Source organism: Myripristis murdjan, chromosome 10 (genome assembly GCF_902150065.1).
Source record: "Myripristis murdjan chromosome 10, fMyrMur1.1, whole genome shotgun sequence".
NCBI lineage: Eukaryota > Metazoa > Chordata > Actinopteri > Holocentriformes > Holocentridae > Myripristis > Myripristis murdjan.
The window spans coordinates 23,347,098-23,362,697 of record NC_043989.1 but is presented as its reverse complement, the minus strand read 5'-3'; the positions used below and the strand labels follow the sequence as shown (position 1 = coordinate 23,362,697).

General features: G+C 46.6%; 3 protein-coding genes across 3 annotated transcripts; 2 read left to right on the top strand and 1 right to left on the bottom strand.

Moving 5' to 3' along the window:
• Positions 1–3,119: 3,119 nt before the first annotated feature.
• LOC115366689 (endonuclease domain-containing 1 protein-like) lies at positions 3,120–5,115 on the top strand. The gene is made up of 2 exons (XM_030062257.1): positions 3,120–3,457; positions 4,268–5,115. Exons 1-2 carry the CDS (start codon positions 3,170–3,172, stop codon positions 4,877–4,879), a joined length of 900 nt encoding a protein of 299 aa, XP_029918117.1. The 5' UTR covers positions 3,120–3,169; the 3' UTR covers positions 4,880–5,115.
• A 187-nt stretch (positions 5,116–5,302) lies between these two features.
• On the bottom strand, positions 5,303–11,101 carry LOC115366282 (zinc finger protein 768). The gene is made up of 6 exons (XM_030061638.1): positions 10,917–11,101; positions 10,011–10,357; positions 8,372–8,505; positions 8,174–8,326; positions 6,952–7,063; positions 5,303–6,828 (listed from the first exon to the last, which is right to left on the bottom strand). The coding sequence occupies exons 2-6, from the start codon at positions 10,309–10,311 to the stop codon at positions 5,780–5,782; spliced, it is 1,749 nt and encodes a 582-aa protein (XP_029917498.1). The 5' UTR covers positions 10,312–10,357; positions 10,917–11,101; the 3' UTR covers positions 5,303–5,779.
• A 288-nt stretch (positions 11,102–11,389) lies between these two features.
• On the top strand, positions 11,390–13,531 carry mif (macrophage migration inhibitory factor). The gene is made up of 3 exons (XM_030061281.1): positions 11,390–11,605; positions 12,929–13,101; positions 13,255–13,531. The coding sequence occupies exons 1-3, from the start codon at positions 11,498–11,500 to the stop codon at positions 13,319–13,321; spliced, it is 348 nt and encodes a 115-aa protein (XP_029917141.1). The 5' UTR covers positions 11,390–11,497; the 3' UTR covers positions 13,322–13,531.
• The last annotated feature ends 2,069 nt before the right edge of the window (positions 13,532–15,600 follow it).

Below are 15,600 nucleotides of genomic sequence, written 5' to 3'. Positions count from 1 at the left end.
TTCAAACCTTGACGAGTTGTGCGCCCTCACCCCAGTGCGCTATCCAAATAACAAACTAACCATGTAAATGCGCCTTGGCTGCTGAGTGAAGATGACATTATCTGATTTGGAGAAAGAGATGCGCCCCCTTTAAATCTTCTATAATCTACTGTGTTCAAGTCTATTCTGAATCAAGTTTCCTCAGCAATTAGTTGACATTTGCCTCAAGCAATTCTTCTCTTCATTAGAAAGAGAAGAAAATCTTATGGAATAAGCACTGCGATATTCCTATCATGTATTAGTACTTACAATGTGTCCATAGTCATCGGTGACATAATAGTGCTATTATAAGACTCACTGGGCGTGCAAAACATTAGGAACAACATCTAATATTGTGTTGCAACTCCTTTTGCACAATCCACATCTCAAGTTTGAAAATATCTCACTTCTCTGCTTCTCTTTACCAACATCTCCTTCATGAGAAATTTATCAGTGGAGATCAATAAAGGACATTGTCACTGTAGTTCTCCTGTAAGGGAGCATACAGAGAAGGAAAGATATACCCTGCGTTCCAAATCGCATACTTATACTTTTTACTTTTAGTATGTACTGCAGCTGCCCTTACAAAGTATGTAGTTTAGTATGTATTGGGACATACTAATTCTTTTTTTCCCTACTAAATAGTATGGTAGTATGGGTATTGGAACGCAGGGCCAGTCTGCTTCAGAGTGGAACGAGGCTGTAGTGCAGAGACTTATTAGGACAGGTAAATGCAGCCAGGTGTTCAGTGCACCGATATGTGTGTCAGGATCCAAAAACACACCCTGCAGTCTCCTTAACTGAGTCAGCTGCATAAAGCTCGGAAGGAGAAGGAAAACCAGCTGACACACCCACAAACACACACACACACACACAGACACACACACACACACACACACACACACACACACACACACACACACACACACACACACATGCAACAAAAGCAAGACTCAGCAGCTTTCCTTACAGTGGAAAGCAAAAGCATGGTGATTTTATGGTCATGTGCAGGTTACCACTTGTCATCAGTGACAGTAAAGGCAGCTTTAGTCACTGTCCAGCCAGTTTCGGTGACCTAAGCTTGACTGCACGGGCTCTGGTTTCTGTGTCGTGTGTGGACGGTCAGGCTGCCAAGTGTCATGTCTCTGATTGCTCACTAGATGGCAATAATGCACAGAGGAGATTTCTCTACCTGAAGGCCCCTTACATTCAGAGTTCAGAATTCATCCTATGGAAAAGTATTGAAGTTACTAGATGAAAGTCTCCCTTATATGGATTGTGCTACAAATTTTGTTTTTTGATTTATGTTTTACAGTGTTGCAAGGACATTGTGTATTAAAGAGATTTTCATGGAGTACTTAAAACATAATATAGTGTTCTTACAATACATTTCCATTGGTTAATACACAGGTTCAGTGTTTCCTCTGTAGTTTTATGCAGCTGCAATGATTTGGGCAATAGTTTTGTTTTTGTTTTAGTCCATGTCCCATATCTGTGGCTGTTTAGGTCTGTGTTATATTTCAGCATGAGGTGAGTACAAAGGAAACACTGCACATGTTATGACATTGGAGTAGGGCTGTTGTGAGGTAAACTTCCCCCATTTTACATTTTAAAAATACAGTTACCTATTCAGAGAGTTGCTCTCATTTACTTGCAACATCTCACTGCTAGCCAAGTTGATATGGGGCATCCAGGCCCAGGAGCAGCTAGTTTAAAATAAACCCTGAGTTGCTTCCCAGTGACCTAAGCAGCTAAAATGGATGCAATATATTTGTAATATCATGATTGCAAGTTTGCCTCATGGCCTTTTGTTGTATATTAACCTCTTTCTCCTCCATCTTTCCAACATGCTACTGTCAAACAAGTCCTAAATGGAGTAAAAAAAAAAAAAAAAAAAACTATATTAAAAATCATAGTGGATTGTACTGGAGTTTGTTGTTACACCGACTAAAACACAAAGGCTTCTCCCACTAACAAGTCAAACTTCTGTCATCTTCGAAGGCATATGAAATCAAGAAAACCTGGATTCTTCCTCAAGTTTCCAATGAGAAGTAATGAAGTTATATCTACTTAGGAGTTTTTCCTGGTGTCCACTTCTCAGTAATGGGAGTTGTGTGAACTTGATCTCAGTAAACAACTGAGAATGCCTTTTGTACAGTGTTCAGACGAGAGAGCCGGAGTAGGACACAACTGTGAAACTGAGACTGTCGACAAATAATATCAGTCCAGTGCTCGTTCAGAGACACAAGCATCTCACAGAGCCTGGCTCGCTATCATGTAGGATGTTTCACAGGGAACAGACTTGTATTTTCGACACCTCCAAATCTCCCAAGATGCTTTATGTTTTTGAACAATGTGAGAGAGAGAGAAAGAGAGAGAGCTGGGGACAGACTCCAGGCAGGGAAATGCTGCAACACTTTAAGGGCTCCACAGTCTTTTGCAAAGCCGGCCACTAAGGCCCGGTTCCTGGAGGGGGAGGGGGGTGTAGGAGGCTTCTTTCCTGTCTACCTATCTTCTGCAACAGAGTTCCATTTCTTACCAATGCCAGTAACTGCACTACAACTCTCAGTGGGGTTTCCCTCAGTTTCTTATGTTCTTTCCAGCCAAAATATATTCAAAGAGTGTCTCATGTTTCAGAGTGTTCACTCGATGGAAGAACAATCTCCAGCATCAGACTTATAAGGGTGTAAGACAGGAACAAATAGTTGAGAGTCATTACCCATCAAGAAACGACCCTAAGTCAGTTCTTGGTGGTCATTTTAGGCTCCGATGCAGTTCCCCCCGCCTACTGGCCACATTCCAGAAAGGATCAAAGGCTTTGATAAATGATGGACTGTCACAGATGACTGATGAGCAAAAGATACAACCTGTCAACTGTTTCCCAGAAGGAGGGGAAGTAGCCAAGTTGTGGGCAGACACTGTCAGCCACAGGTTTCCTGCTGTCAGTATATAACAGAGTCAACCTATATACCAGCCCACAAAGACAGAGATCAGTCGATACAGAGTTTAATTCTCTTCTTTGTGGAGATCTTAGATTAGCGTGCACAACAGTTTGATTGGCCTTGGTCTTAGTCAACGAAGACTGAAAGCCACCTCTTTCTCCAACACAGTCAGTCTGGTGCCTTGTTGTTTCAGGCTGCATCAAAGGAAGATGCTGCAATCCTCGAAGGGGGCTCTTTTGCTTCTTCTACCCTGTCTCGGTGGCTTGGTCCTGGGAGAGGTTGGAGACTTCTCTCACTGCCTGCGCTTCTTCTACAAGAGAGTTCCGCCAGAGGGCATCGATACAGAAGGGTACCGGCCGATATGCCAGCGCTACAAAAACCAGTACCGCTTTGCCAGCCTGTACCACTTGCAGCGTCGCACGCCCTTGTACTCTGCCTACACACTCACTCCTGCTGCAGGCAAACGGCCCAAAAACATTTGGAAGTATGAACCACAGGTGAGAGAGACAAAATATATGTGTGTGTGTGTGTGAGAGAGAACAGCTATTTACTATTATTAATGCTAGGTCTCCTATTGAGTAGAGCTCTGATAGATAATTTTATGCTTGTATATACTGTGGTGGGGAAAAAAAAAACAACACAACAAAAGCTAATGGCTTGACAGGGGGGAGAAGTGGAGCCAAGTCCCCTTGGAGGATTGCAGTATCTTCCTTTGAGATGGAGGTGTAACAACAACAGAGCAGCAAATGTTAAGCATTACTCTATACACTCAATGGATGCTTGCCTTTCTCTCACAAACAACACAGTCCTCACCTAACCTCTTCGTTCTTTGAGGTGCAAATGACATCACAGCTTTTGTTTTTTAAAGTAGACTCTAAGTGTCTATATGATGCATACAGTATGTATGGCTGGATTCAAATAAGGTTGGATCAATCAGCATATCGCAGAAAAAGAACACTGCATTTGCATGTACGCCTAATGGATATTTGTGGTTTGTTTTAAGTCAGTGATTGGTAATTTCTATGAAAATAGGCATTTAGACCTCCCATAAACTGTAAGTAAAGTAAAAATGCTGTGTAAGCATTTTAATTAATGAGGTGACAAAGAATGGACACAAAAACGTCACAACCTCTGTTTTTGTTTCATTTTCCAAACTACATGGCTGGATTACTCACACACTCTTAATGAATGTACACACTCACACACATGATTAAGACACAACTGAGATGTTTTAAGAGGTAGGCTGCCAAATATGCCATCCTATTGCTATACAGTGATGTCCCCTCTCTCTGTCTCCCTGCACTAAGCTGGCCTTCTCCCGTGACAGTGCAGAGATGCGCCCCTTCCCAAAGAATCGCCCCGTCAGCCAGAATGTGATTGAGAGCCAGGCGGTGCTTCTGGACTATAAAAACTCCACCTACACCAAAGGCCACCTAAACCCCAGTTCGCACCACCATGAATTCGAGGACCGGCAAGCCACCTTCACCCTGACCAACGCTGTCCCCCAGCGCTTAGGCTCCAACTCCGGCCCCTGGGCTAAGCTGGAGAATGAGGTGAGGGCCAGGCTCGAGGCCTTCTGCACAGGACCCATGTTTGTCATCACCGGTGCCATTCCCTACAACTGTGCAGATCGCTGGATCAAAAACAGGGTGGCAGTGCCTGAGTACATGTGGTCTGCCTACTGCTGCCCGTCCTACAACGCCAGCCTTCCTGAGTCTGTGCGGCCCTATTTCCCCACATATGCTGCAGTGGGGAGGAATGACCGCGAGAGTGGGGAGGAGATCGTGCCAATGGATTCCAAGGCAAAGGAGTCGGACAGAGGATATGATGTGAGGCTGATGTCCTTAGAGATCCTGGAGACTATCCTGAAACAAAGGCTGGCCATGCCAATCAGCCTGTTTCATGGGCAGTGTCAGTGATGAGGCTGACTTATTGAAACCAGAAGTCACCTATCTACTTTGGTTACTTGCACACACCTTGTTCAACATCTTGCCATCTCCACTGTTTCCATGTCTGCCAAGGGCTCCCAGGTGGCCGTATTCACCAGCGACAACACATCCCCTGGTGACTCAAGTCCCAATAAATCTCCTCCTCTTTCATCATGAATGCTCCTTTTCTGTAACTACTTATTAGGCCTTTAACTCATTCAACTGCTGTCCTGCCATGATTAAAAAAAAAAAAAAGTTGTTGTCAAAATGAGCTTTGTATCACTGTCATCTTATAACATGCTGATAAAACATGATTATCTAAAATAAAGATCCTATGTGAACTCTTGTTTGTATGAAGAATTATTCAAAGGAGTCAACTGAAGAATTCAAATGTTTATTTCTCATTGGTATGATCGAAACAAACAAAGAAAAAACAAACAAACAAAAAAACATACAAAATACCAAAATGTCAATAATGATATTTTCAGAAAAAACAAGGCCATCATATTTTATTTTACAGGAAGATGAATTATTGATACAAAGATAAAAAATGTACATTTTTTGAGAATAATAAATAAGTACAAGGTTTTCTATGTACACGTAATATCACCTCCAAACATAATTGCTTAATGTCCAACGGATTTTTACTTCTTTTTATTTGGGGAAATGCCATGTACAATTGACTTCCTGTCAATTCCTCTGCTATGCCAAAATATCAGTTCAACTTTTTGTCTTGTCAGATGCTGTAAGAAATATAGCACCAAATCACTGAGAATAACACAAGCATCAACCTTTCACATTCACCAGATTCCTACATCCTATCACATTCACCTCACTCATCAACTCAACGGCTTCTTCCTCCCAGTTCAGTCAAATAATTTCGCAAGAGGCTTAAAAGCACTGGTGGCTTTTCAGTTGCTCCACATCACTAAAGCTCCTCCCACAGTGGGAGCACTGGAGAGCTGCCTTTTCACTGTTGTGAATCAGCTGGTGTCTCTTTAGATACTCCACGCGGCTGAACCGCTTCCCGCACGCCTCGCACCCGTACGGACGCTCACCAGTGTGGATCCGCTGGTGGCGCTCCAGGTTGCCTAGACGACTGAAGCTGCGCCCACACTGTGGGCACCGATGTGGTCTCTCGCCTGTGTGCACCAGCTGATGGCGTTCCAGTGAGCGCGAGTGTGTGAAGCGCTTTCCACAGATCTCACAGCAGTGCGGCCGCTCGGCGGCGCAAGCACACTCGTGGTTCTTTAACGCCCAGGCGTGGCTGAAGGAGTTGCCGCAGGAGGCGCAGGGGAAAGGAGTGTCCTCGACTCTGCTGCTCTGTAAATGGGCGCCTCCTAGTGGACAGGGGTGCTCCTCCAACTCGGCCTCAGACGTGAAGCCTCCTCCACACTGGGGGCAAAAGTGCAGCAAGTCACCGCCTCCGTCTTCTTCCCCTCCGCTGTCCCCGGCACTGCCCGGGGTGGACAGGTGAGGCAGCTCGTCCGGCTCTCCATGCTCCACCACGCCGTCTCCAGTCATGACTGCAGTCAAGTCCCCCTCTCTCAGTCTCTTAGCCCAGCCCGACCTCAGCTCCACCCCCGCCACCCCTCCCACCCTCAGCCCGTCCTTCAGCCTGCCCTGCACCAGCAGGTCCTCTCTCTCCAGGGTAGGCGGCTGCGGCTCCAACTCCCCGTCCTGTTCTAGTCCATCCAAGCCGATGTATTTGGGGGCCAAGCTGATCTCACTGCCTGGTAATATCTCTGGGTTGGGGCTGACTGGCTTAGAGGCTCTCATGGCGGCCTGCTCGCGCCCCCTCTCAGCTCTGAGTGCCGTCTCCAGACCCCTTAGCTCATCCATGGTCATGCCTCCCTCTGATGGCTCCGCTGAGCCAACCTCCCAATTCTCCTCCTCCCTCTGTCCTGAATGAAGAGCTGGGGGACGATCCGACAAGTCTCCTGCAGTGAGGAGATAGAAAGAGGAGGAAAGGGGAGATCATTTCTGCTTTCTTGCATAGTATGACTCCCTGAACATTTTACCAATTTCCCCTCCCGTAGTGAATGTGTCCCAGGTCTCATTACCTTCGCTCTGGCCTCTGGAGCCCGTGTGGAGGTTCTGGTTGGGTGGGTCCATCTTCAAAGCCTCCTTGATTAGCCGGAGAGAAGCTGGTTGATAGCCCTCTAGCTGAGCAAACTGCATATAGAGTCACAGAGTTGAAAAATAACATTGTGAGTAGGTCTGATTTTATTACAAACCACAAGAAGAAAACCAGACACTAAATTCAAGTGATTGTCTGCTTTGCATGTAACAGTAATAGTTCCCCCCCCCAGAAAAGATACTCTCCCACTCACCCTTAGCGCAATCTGTCATCCAAAAGTTTGTGTGATTTGGCCAGGTTTAGCCTCAAATTCATACTCTTTGGCGGCGGATAGATACAGCTTGTCAACGTTCTACAGCAGGAAATAGTTCCCACCAAAAATCTTTGCCCCAAAGGGCTGTCGACTGTGCTGGGTATCTGTATTATTGTTTTTGGAAAGAGCTGTCGCTGCTGAGTTTTCCACATGTGATTTTTTTTTTTCAAAGGTTTGAGCTCAAAAAAACACAATACCTTTCCAGCCCAAATGTACTGAGACTGACTGGAAACCTCACCAAATCACGCAGAAACGATCTGGATGGATAAACAGCACTCGGGGTGAGTGGGAAGTGTCTTTTTTTTTTTTTTTGGTATTAACTTAAAAAAAAAATGCTTACACCCTGGCCATTTGCATTTTAGAAACTATCTGAGAATAATGCTAGTGAGCCTTTTTTCTTTCTCTCGCTCTGATTTTGCCTATTGGTCTGCCTTTACACAGAATAATTCTTTACCAGCACCTTGAACAGACTTAACAAGGAGGTGAACAATGCATTCAGTGTGCTTTGGATGTTCAAAGACAGACATGAGGAGCGGAGCTGTGCCCTGCCACTCGGTCATGAGGCAGAATAGCAAAATGCTGTTCACCTCGACCGCTAGTATTTCTACCTAAAAGCTCGCTGCACTTGAGATTTGGAGAGCCCCACTCGACAGGCCCCTCTGGAAGCTAAATATCAAATCAATAGCTTTCCCTTTATCCACTACATCTCTGCAGTGATTCAGTGGCTGAAAAAAAACAAAAAAAACCAAGCAAAACTCTATCTCTCTCTCCCGCTGTATTATCTCTCTCTTTCTGTCTACATCCTTTTTCCATACGAAGCTGCTGAGCGGTGCAGAGATGCTGTGCCACTTTCTCCTCCTACTCCTCCTCTGAGAAAGCCTGTCTCCCTCACCTCCTCTTTGATGTTGGCCGTCTCCTCCCCCTCTCCACTGAGGCTGCCCTCCCCTTCCTCGTCCTCCACCATCCCTCCCTCATCCTCTTCGTCCCCAGGGAACTGGATGAGGTACATCTCCCTGGCCTCCTTCCCCCCTCCTCCTCCTCCTCCTCCTCCGCCTGCTCCTCCTCCTCCTCCTCCTGCTGCTGCTGCTACCATCCCCACAGCTCCTCCGCTTCCTCTTCCTCCTCCTCCGCCGCCCCCGCCGTCGCTGCCTCCTCCTTCCTCCCACACACCTCCAGGCCAGCCCTTGCCATAGGCTGCTGCTGGGCCCTTCTTTGACTTGCCTCCTGTGGAGAGGAGAGAAGGGGGAGAAGAAGAAGAAGAAGAAGAAGGAAGGAAGGAGGGAGGGATGGGGGGTGGGGAAGGGAGAGGGGATGGGGGGTGAGAGAGGAAGGAGGAAGGGAGGGCATGGGGAGACAGGAAGGAGAGAGAATGAAATATGAGGGGGAGGGAGAGGCACAGAGGGAGAACGGGAGAGAGCGAGATAAGTGGGAGGAGATGTGGAGGGGGGCAGAGGGGGGAGAGAGAGAGATGAAGGAGAGAAGAGGGCGGAGAAGTGGGAGATGAGGAGGAAGGGGGGGTGTGGGTGGGTGGAGAGGCAGGCGGAGGGGAGCAGAGGTGCCGTTGGGGGAAGGGAAAGAGAGGAAAGGGAGTAGGGGCAGGAGGGAGGGAGAGCGAGCGTGATGAACGAGAGAGGAGAGAAGGGGTGGAGAAGGACAGACGAGAGAGCAGGAGAGTGGGAAGGAGAGGAGGACACGTGACAGAGGAGAGGAGCGAGAGGCGGAAAGGAGAAGTGGAGCCAGCGGAGAGGAGAGGAGAGGAGAGGAGGAAGGAGAGGACGTGTTGAAGGAGAAAGAAGAGAGGGGAGGGTGAAGAGGCGAGAAGAGGGGGGAGAAAGGGAGGGAGGGAGGGAGGGAGAGAGAGAGAGAAAGAGGAGAAGTGGAAGTGGAGAGGGAGTGTGTAATTATGGAGTGTGGTGGCGGCGGTGGCGGTGGGGGTGGAGGTGGGGGGGCAGGGGAGGAGTGGAGTGGAGGAGGTGGGGGGAGGGGAGGGAAGGGGGGGCGCAACGTGATGAAGGAGAGCAGAGCAGGAGAGCAGCGGCGAGGAGGTGGGGGCAGGGAGCGAGAGAGAGAGAGAGAGAGAGAGAGAGAGGAAGGATAAGGAGAGAGCGTGAAGGGGAGGAGGAGGAGGTGGAGTTGGAGAGGAAGCGCGCAGGGAAGAGGAGAGAGAACGAGAGAGAGCGAGAGAGAAAAAGAGAGAGAAAAAGTGGAGGAGGTGGGGGTGGGGAGAGAGAGAGAGAGAGAGAGAGAGAGAGACAGAGAAAGAGAGAGAGAGAGTGTGTGTGTGCAAAAGCACAGAGGAGTGGGAGGGACAGAATGCAGCGGAGAGAGGAGAGGGGGGAGGTGAAGGACGAGGGAGCGAGCATGAAGAGGAGGCGGAGGAGGAAGGGAGGAGGGAGAGAGGAAGGAGGGAGGGAGGGAGGGAGAGATCAGCTCTTGCCAGATGGTTTCCAACAAAACAAGTGCGTCTTCACATAAGCCCTGAATGCAAGGCAAGATTTCAATTCCCTGTTTCTTGCATTGAAAAAAAACAACAACCAAACCACACACGTATCCTACCACAATAATAACAACAACAACAATAAGAAGAAGAACAATAATGATGATGATAATGAAGATTTTGCTGGTAGACTCCCATTTGATCAAAGTGACACTGCTCTAAAAGACACAAACTCGAGGGTGATGGAAAGATGGGCAAGCCAGTCAACAGCTCGCTCGTGAAAAACACTTACTTGGCACCTGAACTTTCCGTTTCTTCCGCCCTCCGGCTCCGTCCTCGGCCACCAGTCCGGCATTGCGGCGGTTGGCAGCCCAGCCCATCCCATACTTGCGCTCGTTTCTCAGCTTGTTCTCGGTCAGCCTGAGCCGGAGCTTCAGAGCCTCGTTCTCCTTCCGGTTGAGGGACAGCTCCACCAGGTAGTCGTTCACTGTCTCCTGGAAGAGTTTGGTGATCTCACACACCGAGGCTCGGATGAGACTGTCCATCACGGCGGTGAGGTGGGTCTCGAACGTGGTCACTGATTCCTCCATCATGGTCACGGGTTTGGGTCAAGTGAATGTGGGACTGGACCTGATGGTTCTTCAGTGGCAACATAAACGACTGAGTCAATGTATCATCAAAGAACCAATGCATATGAGCCACAGAAATTGAATGGGGATTCAATTTCTATGATATGAGCCAATTCATTAGACCCACTTCCCAAGGGGATCAGCAAGTTTCCTCTTATCCAATCTTATCTTAACATATCTGATATGTCTGATAATGTTATCCACATATCCTATGTCAACAGCAAGATTAAACAAATTAACTTTACACTATACAGCAACATGATTTTGACAGTAAAGAGTGATACAGCTCCATGAATCCACAGTTACAGTATGGTTAGTATTCCTATTCCATCCCTATTATCAAGTTACTGACAAGACTCTAGCTTTGCAGAGTATTTACAGAGCACTAAAGCGCTAGTCCGGTTTGTTAAATACAAAACCTGCGTCACGACAGCTCGCTAGTTAACTTGCTGACTTGTAATATTGATCGACATCCAGCAGCCAGTACGAGAAGCGGAGCAGTTAACCTCTCCGAAACGGCGGAGAGTGGTGGTGCTAGCAGACCAGGCTAATTTAGCTCGGATACGCACCGTTTGTTGCCTGAAATCAGAAGAACAAGAGGTCAAACGGCGAGAGGCCGGGTGAGTTAAGGGTTCACGGATCAGCCTCGCCGCTGTTCATAAGCACAGAGGCGGAGTGACAAAGGAAAAAAGACATCCAACTTCTCCCCTTCTCTCCCAGGTACTGTTTTCCTTCTCGCCTCCTTCAACAGTGCTTGAGGATGCTTGAGGAAACGGCGCATGCGCACTACCGTAATGACCCGACACTCACAAGCGGGCGCACACTAAAAACACCCTCCATGAGGTCTTTCTGCACAATGTAATATTCGCAGTGGAGATAAAAATGTATACATTAGGAAACGGCAACAAAGCATGCATAGTTTCTACGCGGTTGGCGTTTTGTTCACTCTGTGTCAACAATACGAGGGTGCTATGCTTAAAGCCGTCTTCCAGAAAGGATGGCGGCGCTGTTCATCCGTGTTGTTTGTCACATGAGCGCACACTCCAGAGGAAGAAAAAGTAGTCCCTGATTTCCGCCTGTGAAGCAGAAAGCGGCATCGCAGGCATACGCTCATCCGATATAGTGGGAGAGCACTGGAAAAGGAGCAGTCATGCCGATGTTCATGGTGAACACTAACGTGGCCAAAGGCGACATCCCGCCTGCGCTGCTGTCCGAGGCCACGGAGGAGCTGGCCAAGGCGATGGGCAAACCTGCACAGGTAGGCCGGGGGGGGCTTACTGCTGCTATACATAACCTGTCCCACCTTCACACGGATCTGATGGGTAGCCACCCCCAAGGAGATGCTGACACATCCACCCATGTGTTGTTGACACAGAGTAAACAAAGCGCTATCCCAGTAGAAACTACATATTCTCTATCACCGTTTCCTAATGAGCCAGTGCACATGCTCCTGATGAGCCTGAGAGGATTAAATCAGGGGTTGTCGTTTTGTTTTATTTTGTCTGTTGTGTACTTGTAAGCCTGAAAAGCCCTTAGAGGGTGTAAACAGTGATCTGGGGCTCTAAATCTTTAACTTGAACTTGACACAACGGGCATGCGCAAACATGTTCCCAATAGACCACAGTTTAAATAGGGCACTGCCAATCTAGTGTATTGTAGTGAGGTGCTCTCTGTCTACTGGATCTGTAGCAGTGGAGCTGAACTCATATGCAAACACTGGCTACTGTTTTGTAGAGAGCTGACTTGGGTAGATGATTGATGGGGGCATGAGTCAGCCATTCATTCCCTGTACCCTGAAGTGCATTAAAACTGTCTTTATCTGCCATGTCATACACACTGAAATCACCCTAACTATATTATTTCATAAAGACGAATGCAATTTAAAAGAATTTGAACCCTAGTCAGGCTATATGCACTGCATTTTGGGGATGAGTGGAGCACCGACTGACAAGAAAATATCATTTTGGTCACTACACATGCAACTAAACTAACTATATTCAACTTAATAAGAATATTGCTCTAGCATGCACCCTTGCATGACTTTGAAATTATGGCTTACAACTTTCTTGATTTTTGCTCTTCATTATCATGCTAAAAATAAGATAATATCTGGGTTCAGTTAGTGTAAGTGTAGATAGTGGTAGGGCTTCACAATATGGACAAAATATCATTTGTCAATATTTATGCCAGATATCTTAATAGCAGTACAACATACAATATGACTCTGGGTTCAGGTGCAGTGACAGTGAGAATTAAGCATTCTTTAAAGAACAACATAATATCAAATGGATGTAGGAAATGCAGTTACTTCACAAAGTATTTTTTGACCAGAACAGACCAATCAGTGTCTTAGGCTAATCCCTAAATTTGATATCATCCATATTGGTACCTTTTTAGATATTAATATCTCGCATGTTCATATCTATATAACAGTTATGATATATGGTTCAGCCCCAGTGACACCTCTTCGCCATGGACCGATGGCTTTGTGACTGATCAGCCACATGCACAATATTTATGATACAATTCTGTCTGTCCTAAGGTCTGAAATCTATTTATGTATCCGTTTTTTATATTCCAGTATATTGCTGTGCACATCGTCCCTGACCAAATGATGATGTTTGGGGGAAAGGGAGACCCCTGTGCCCTCTGCTCCCTCCACAGTATTGGCAAGATCAGCGGCGCCCAGAACAAAAATTACTCCAAACTGTTGTGTGGACTGCTCAACAAACACCTGGGCGTCTCTCCTGACAGGTAGCAAACACAGGCAGCGAGCACGTCATCAGCACATGCGTTGATAATGTAGTGACATGTTGACGCGAGCTTTCTCGAACTGCTGCATCTCTCAGATCTCACACAGTGTTAACGTCTAACCTCATTAACCCGGTGTCTCTGCGTCTGTTTCAGGATCTATATTAACTTTGTCGACATGGATGCAGCCAACGTGGCCTGGAACAACAGCACCTTCGGCTGAGCTGGAGGTGAACACAAGCTTTCAACATAAGAGCATTCCAGTATTGTCCTACATGTGTGAGCTTAGTTAAAATTGGCTAAATGAAGAATCGGAGACACCCAGCAGTCCACTGGGCGAACACAAGAGTAGTTTAAAAGCACTTAGCTGGACCCCTTTCATTGACACTGGACCTTTCACCTTGACTTCCAATAAAGTTAACCCTAGACATCACAAATGGCTCTGCATTTTCTTGTTAGATATTATGGGACATGATTATTGCATCAGCCTGGTATGAGGCCGCAATCATTTTCATTGAACTGAATATAAAACTAAATTGATTGGCAAATGCTTTTTTTTTTTTTTTTTTTTTTAAATGTGTCCTACACATGAGTTCAGTATTTTATTTTGTATACATTTCTGCTTTCATCTTAACGTCCTTACACTGCTTGTTTAAAAAGTTTGTACACATTTTGACATAACTCGATCTCTTTTAAGAATCCGAATCAGAAATACGTTATTGATCCCCGAGGAGGAAATCGGGTAACTAGAAGATTGCCTTTCTATCGATTGCAGTTCGTTTTATTGCCAGTAGGTGTCAGTAATGCACCATTTCCACTTGCAGACAAAGCTGAGAGTGGACATGCAGATTCCACTAAATGGAGTTCAGGCTAAGGGATCTTGTATTTGTATGCATTGTATTTTTCAACAAATTTGTGTAAAATGTCGATATTTCTTGGCTGTTTTACACAACTAAAACAGCCTGGGGTCAAACTGACCACAGACACATGGTGATGCATATACATACACTACTCACAAAAAGTTAGGGATATTTGGCTTACGGGTGAAATTTACGGAAAATGTAAAAAGTTCACACTACAGTGATATTATATCATGAAAGTAGGGCATTTAAGTAGAAGCATGCACTGGTGATTTCCTCATCTCAAACAATTTCTTGAAACAAAAGCCAACAACAGTGGTGGGTATACCACAACAAAAAATGTCAATGTCTCAATAACTTGTCATGTGCCCTTGAGCATCAATTACAGCTTGACAACGACGTCTCATGCTGTTCACAAGTCGAGTTATTGTCTGCTGAGGCATGGCATCCCACTCTTCTTGAAGGGCGGCCCTCAGGACATTGAGGTTCTGGGGTACAGAGCTCCAGCCTCTACACGGCGACTCAGCTGATCCCATAGGTTTTCTATGGGATTCAGGTCTGGAGAAAGTGCAGGCCACTCCATTTGAGGTACCCCAGTCTCCAGCAGCCGTTCCCTAATGATACGACCTCGATGAGCTGGAGCATTGTCGTCCATGAAGATGAAATTAGGCCTGCGTTGTTTATGCAGGGGCACAATGACTGGATTAATGATGTTATTCAGGTAGTATGGGCTTGTCACAAAGTGTAGGGCAGTTCTGTACTGACCAGACACACCTGCCCACACAGTAACACCACCACCACCAAAGGCTCGTCTGGTGACAACAGTGGCTGATCCATAGTGCTCTCCTTGACGTCTCCAACATCGTTGGCGGACATCATTTCTGCTCAACATGAATCGGCTTTCATCAGAGAACAGCACTGAGGCCCACTGGTCCCTCGTCCAGCGTAAATGCTCCCTGGCCCATGCAAGACGATGACACCTGTGCCTGGTGGTGTGGTCAGGTACCCTTGCAGGTTGTCTAGCACTCAGACCATGCTGATGTAAACGGTTTCGAATGGTCTGATGTGACACTTGGGTGCCTCTCACCTCCCTTAAACGTGCCTGGAGTTGAGTGGCATTCATCATCCGGTTCCACAGGGCACTGTTCACAATGAAGCGGTCATCAGTGTGGGATGTGGCCAAAGAACGTCCACTTCTATGCCTTTCTGTGACTCTTCCAGTCTCTCTGTATCTCTGTTGCAACCTGCTGATGACACTCTGTGACACTCTAAGCTCAGTGGCCACTTCCGTCTGAGAACATCCTGTTTGAAGCCTCGCAATGGCGAGGTGCTGCTGATCAATTGTTAGGTGTCGTCTTGGTCTCATGATGTCAAAATGTGAACAGCATGATGAGGAGGACTGTTTAAATACCAATTCTAATTGAACCAGGAAATTTATTGGTCGATTCATGGATCAAACACCTGTTGTGAATTTTGCCGTTAAGCTCCTTGTTAGAGAACAGCAACTTGTGCAAAAAGTACTGAAACATTGAACAGTTGGACATGTGCATTCAAAAGTTTACAGAAGGTCACATTAAGTTCACCTGTAAAGGTTATAATGCTTTTTAGGTTCATCCTGAAATTTCACCCGAAAGCCGAATAT

Coding starts and splice junctions, on each gene's coding strand:
- LOC115366689 (XM_030062257.1), top strand. CDS start 3,170: ATGCTGCAATCCTCGAAGGGGGCTCTTTTGCTTCTTCTACCCTGTCTC. Junction 3,458..4,267: donor TTTGGAAGTATGAACCACAG/GTGAGAGAGACA, acceptor CCCTGCACTAAG/CTGGCCTTCTCCCGTGACAG.
- LOC115366282 (XM_030061638.1), bottom strand. CDS start 10,311: ATGATGGAGGAATCAGTGACCACGTTCGAGACCCACCTCACCGCCGTG. Junction 7,064..8,173: donor CGGCCAACATCAAAGAGGAG/GTGAGGGAGACA, acceptor CTCTATATGCAG/TTTGCTCAGCTAGAGGGCTA. Junction 6,829..6,951: donor CTCCAGAGGCCAGAGCGAAG/GTAATGAGACCT, acceptor TCCTCACTGCAG/GAGACTTGTCGGATCGTCCC.
- mif (XM_030061281.1), top strand. CDS start 11,498: ATGCCGATGTTCATGGTGAACACTAACGTGGCCAAAGGCGACATCCCG. Junction 11,606..12,928: donor CGATGGGCAAACCTGCACAG/GTAGGCCGGGGG, acceptor TTTATATTCCAG/TATATTGCTGTGCACATCGT. Junction 13,102..13,254: donor CTGGGCGTCTCTCCTGACAG/GTAGCAAACACA, acceptor CGTCTGTTTCAG/GATCTATATTAACTTTGTCG.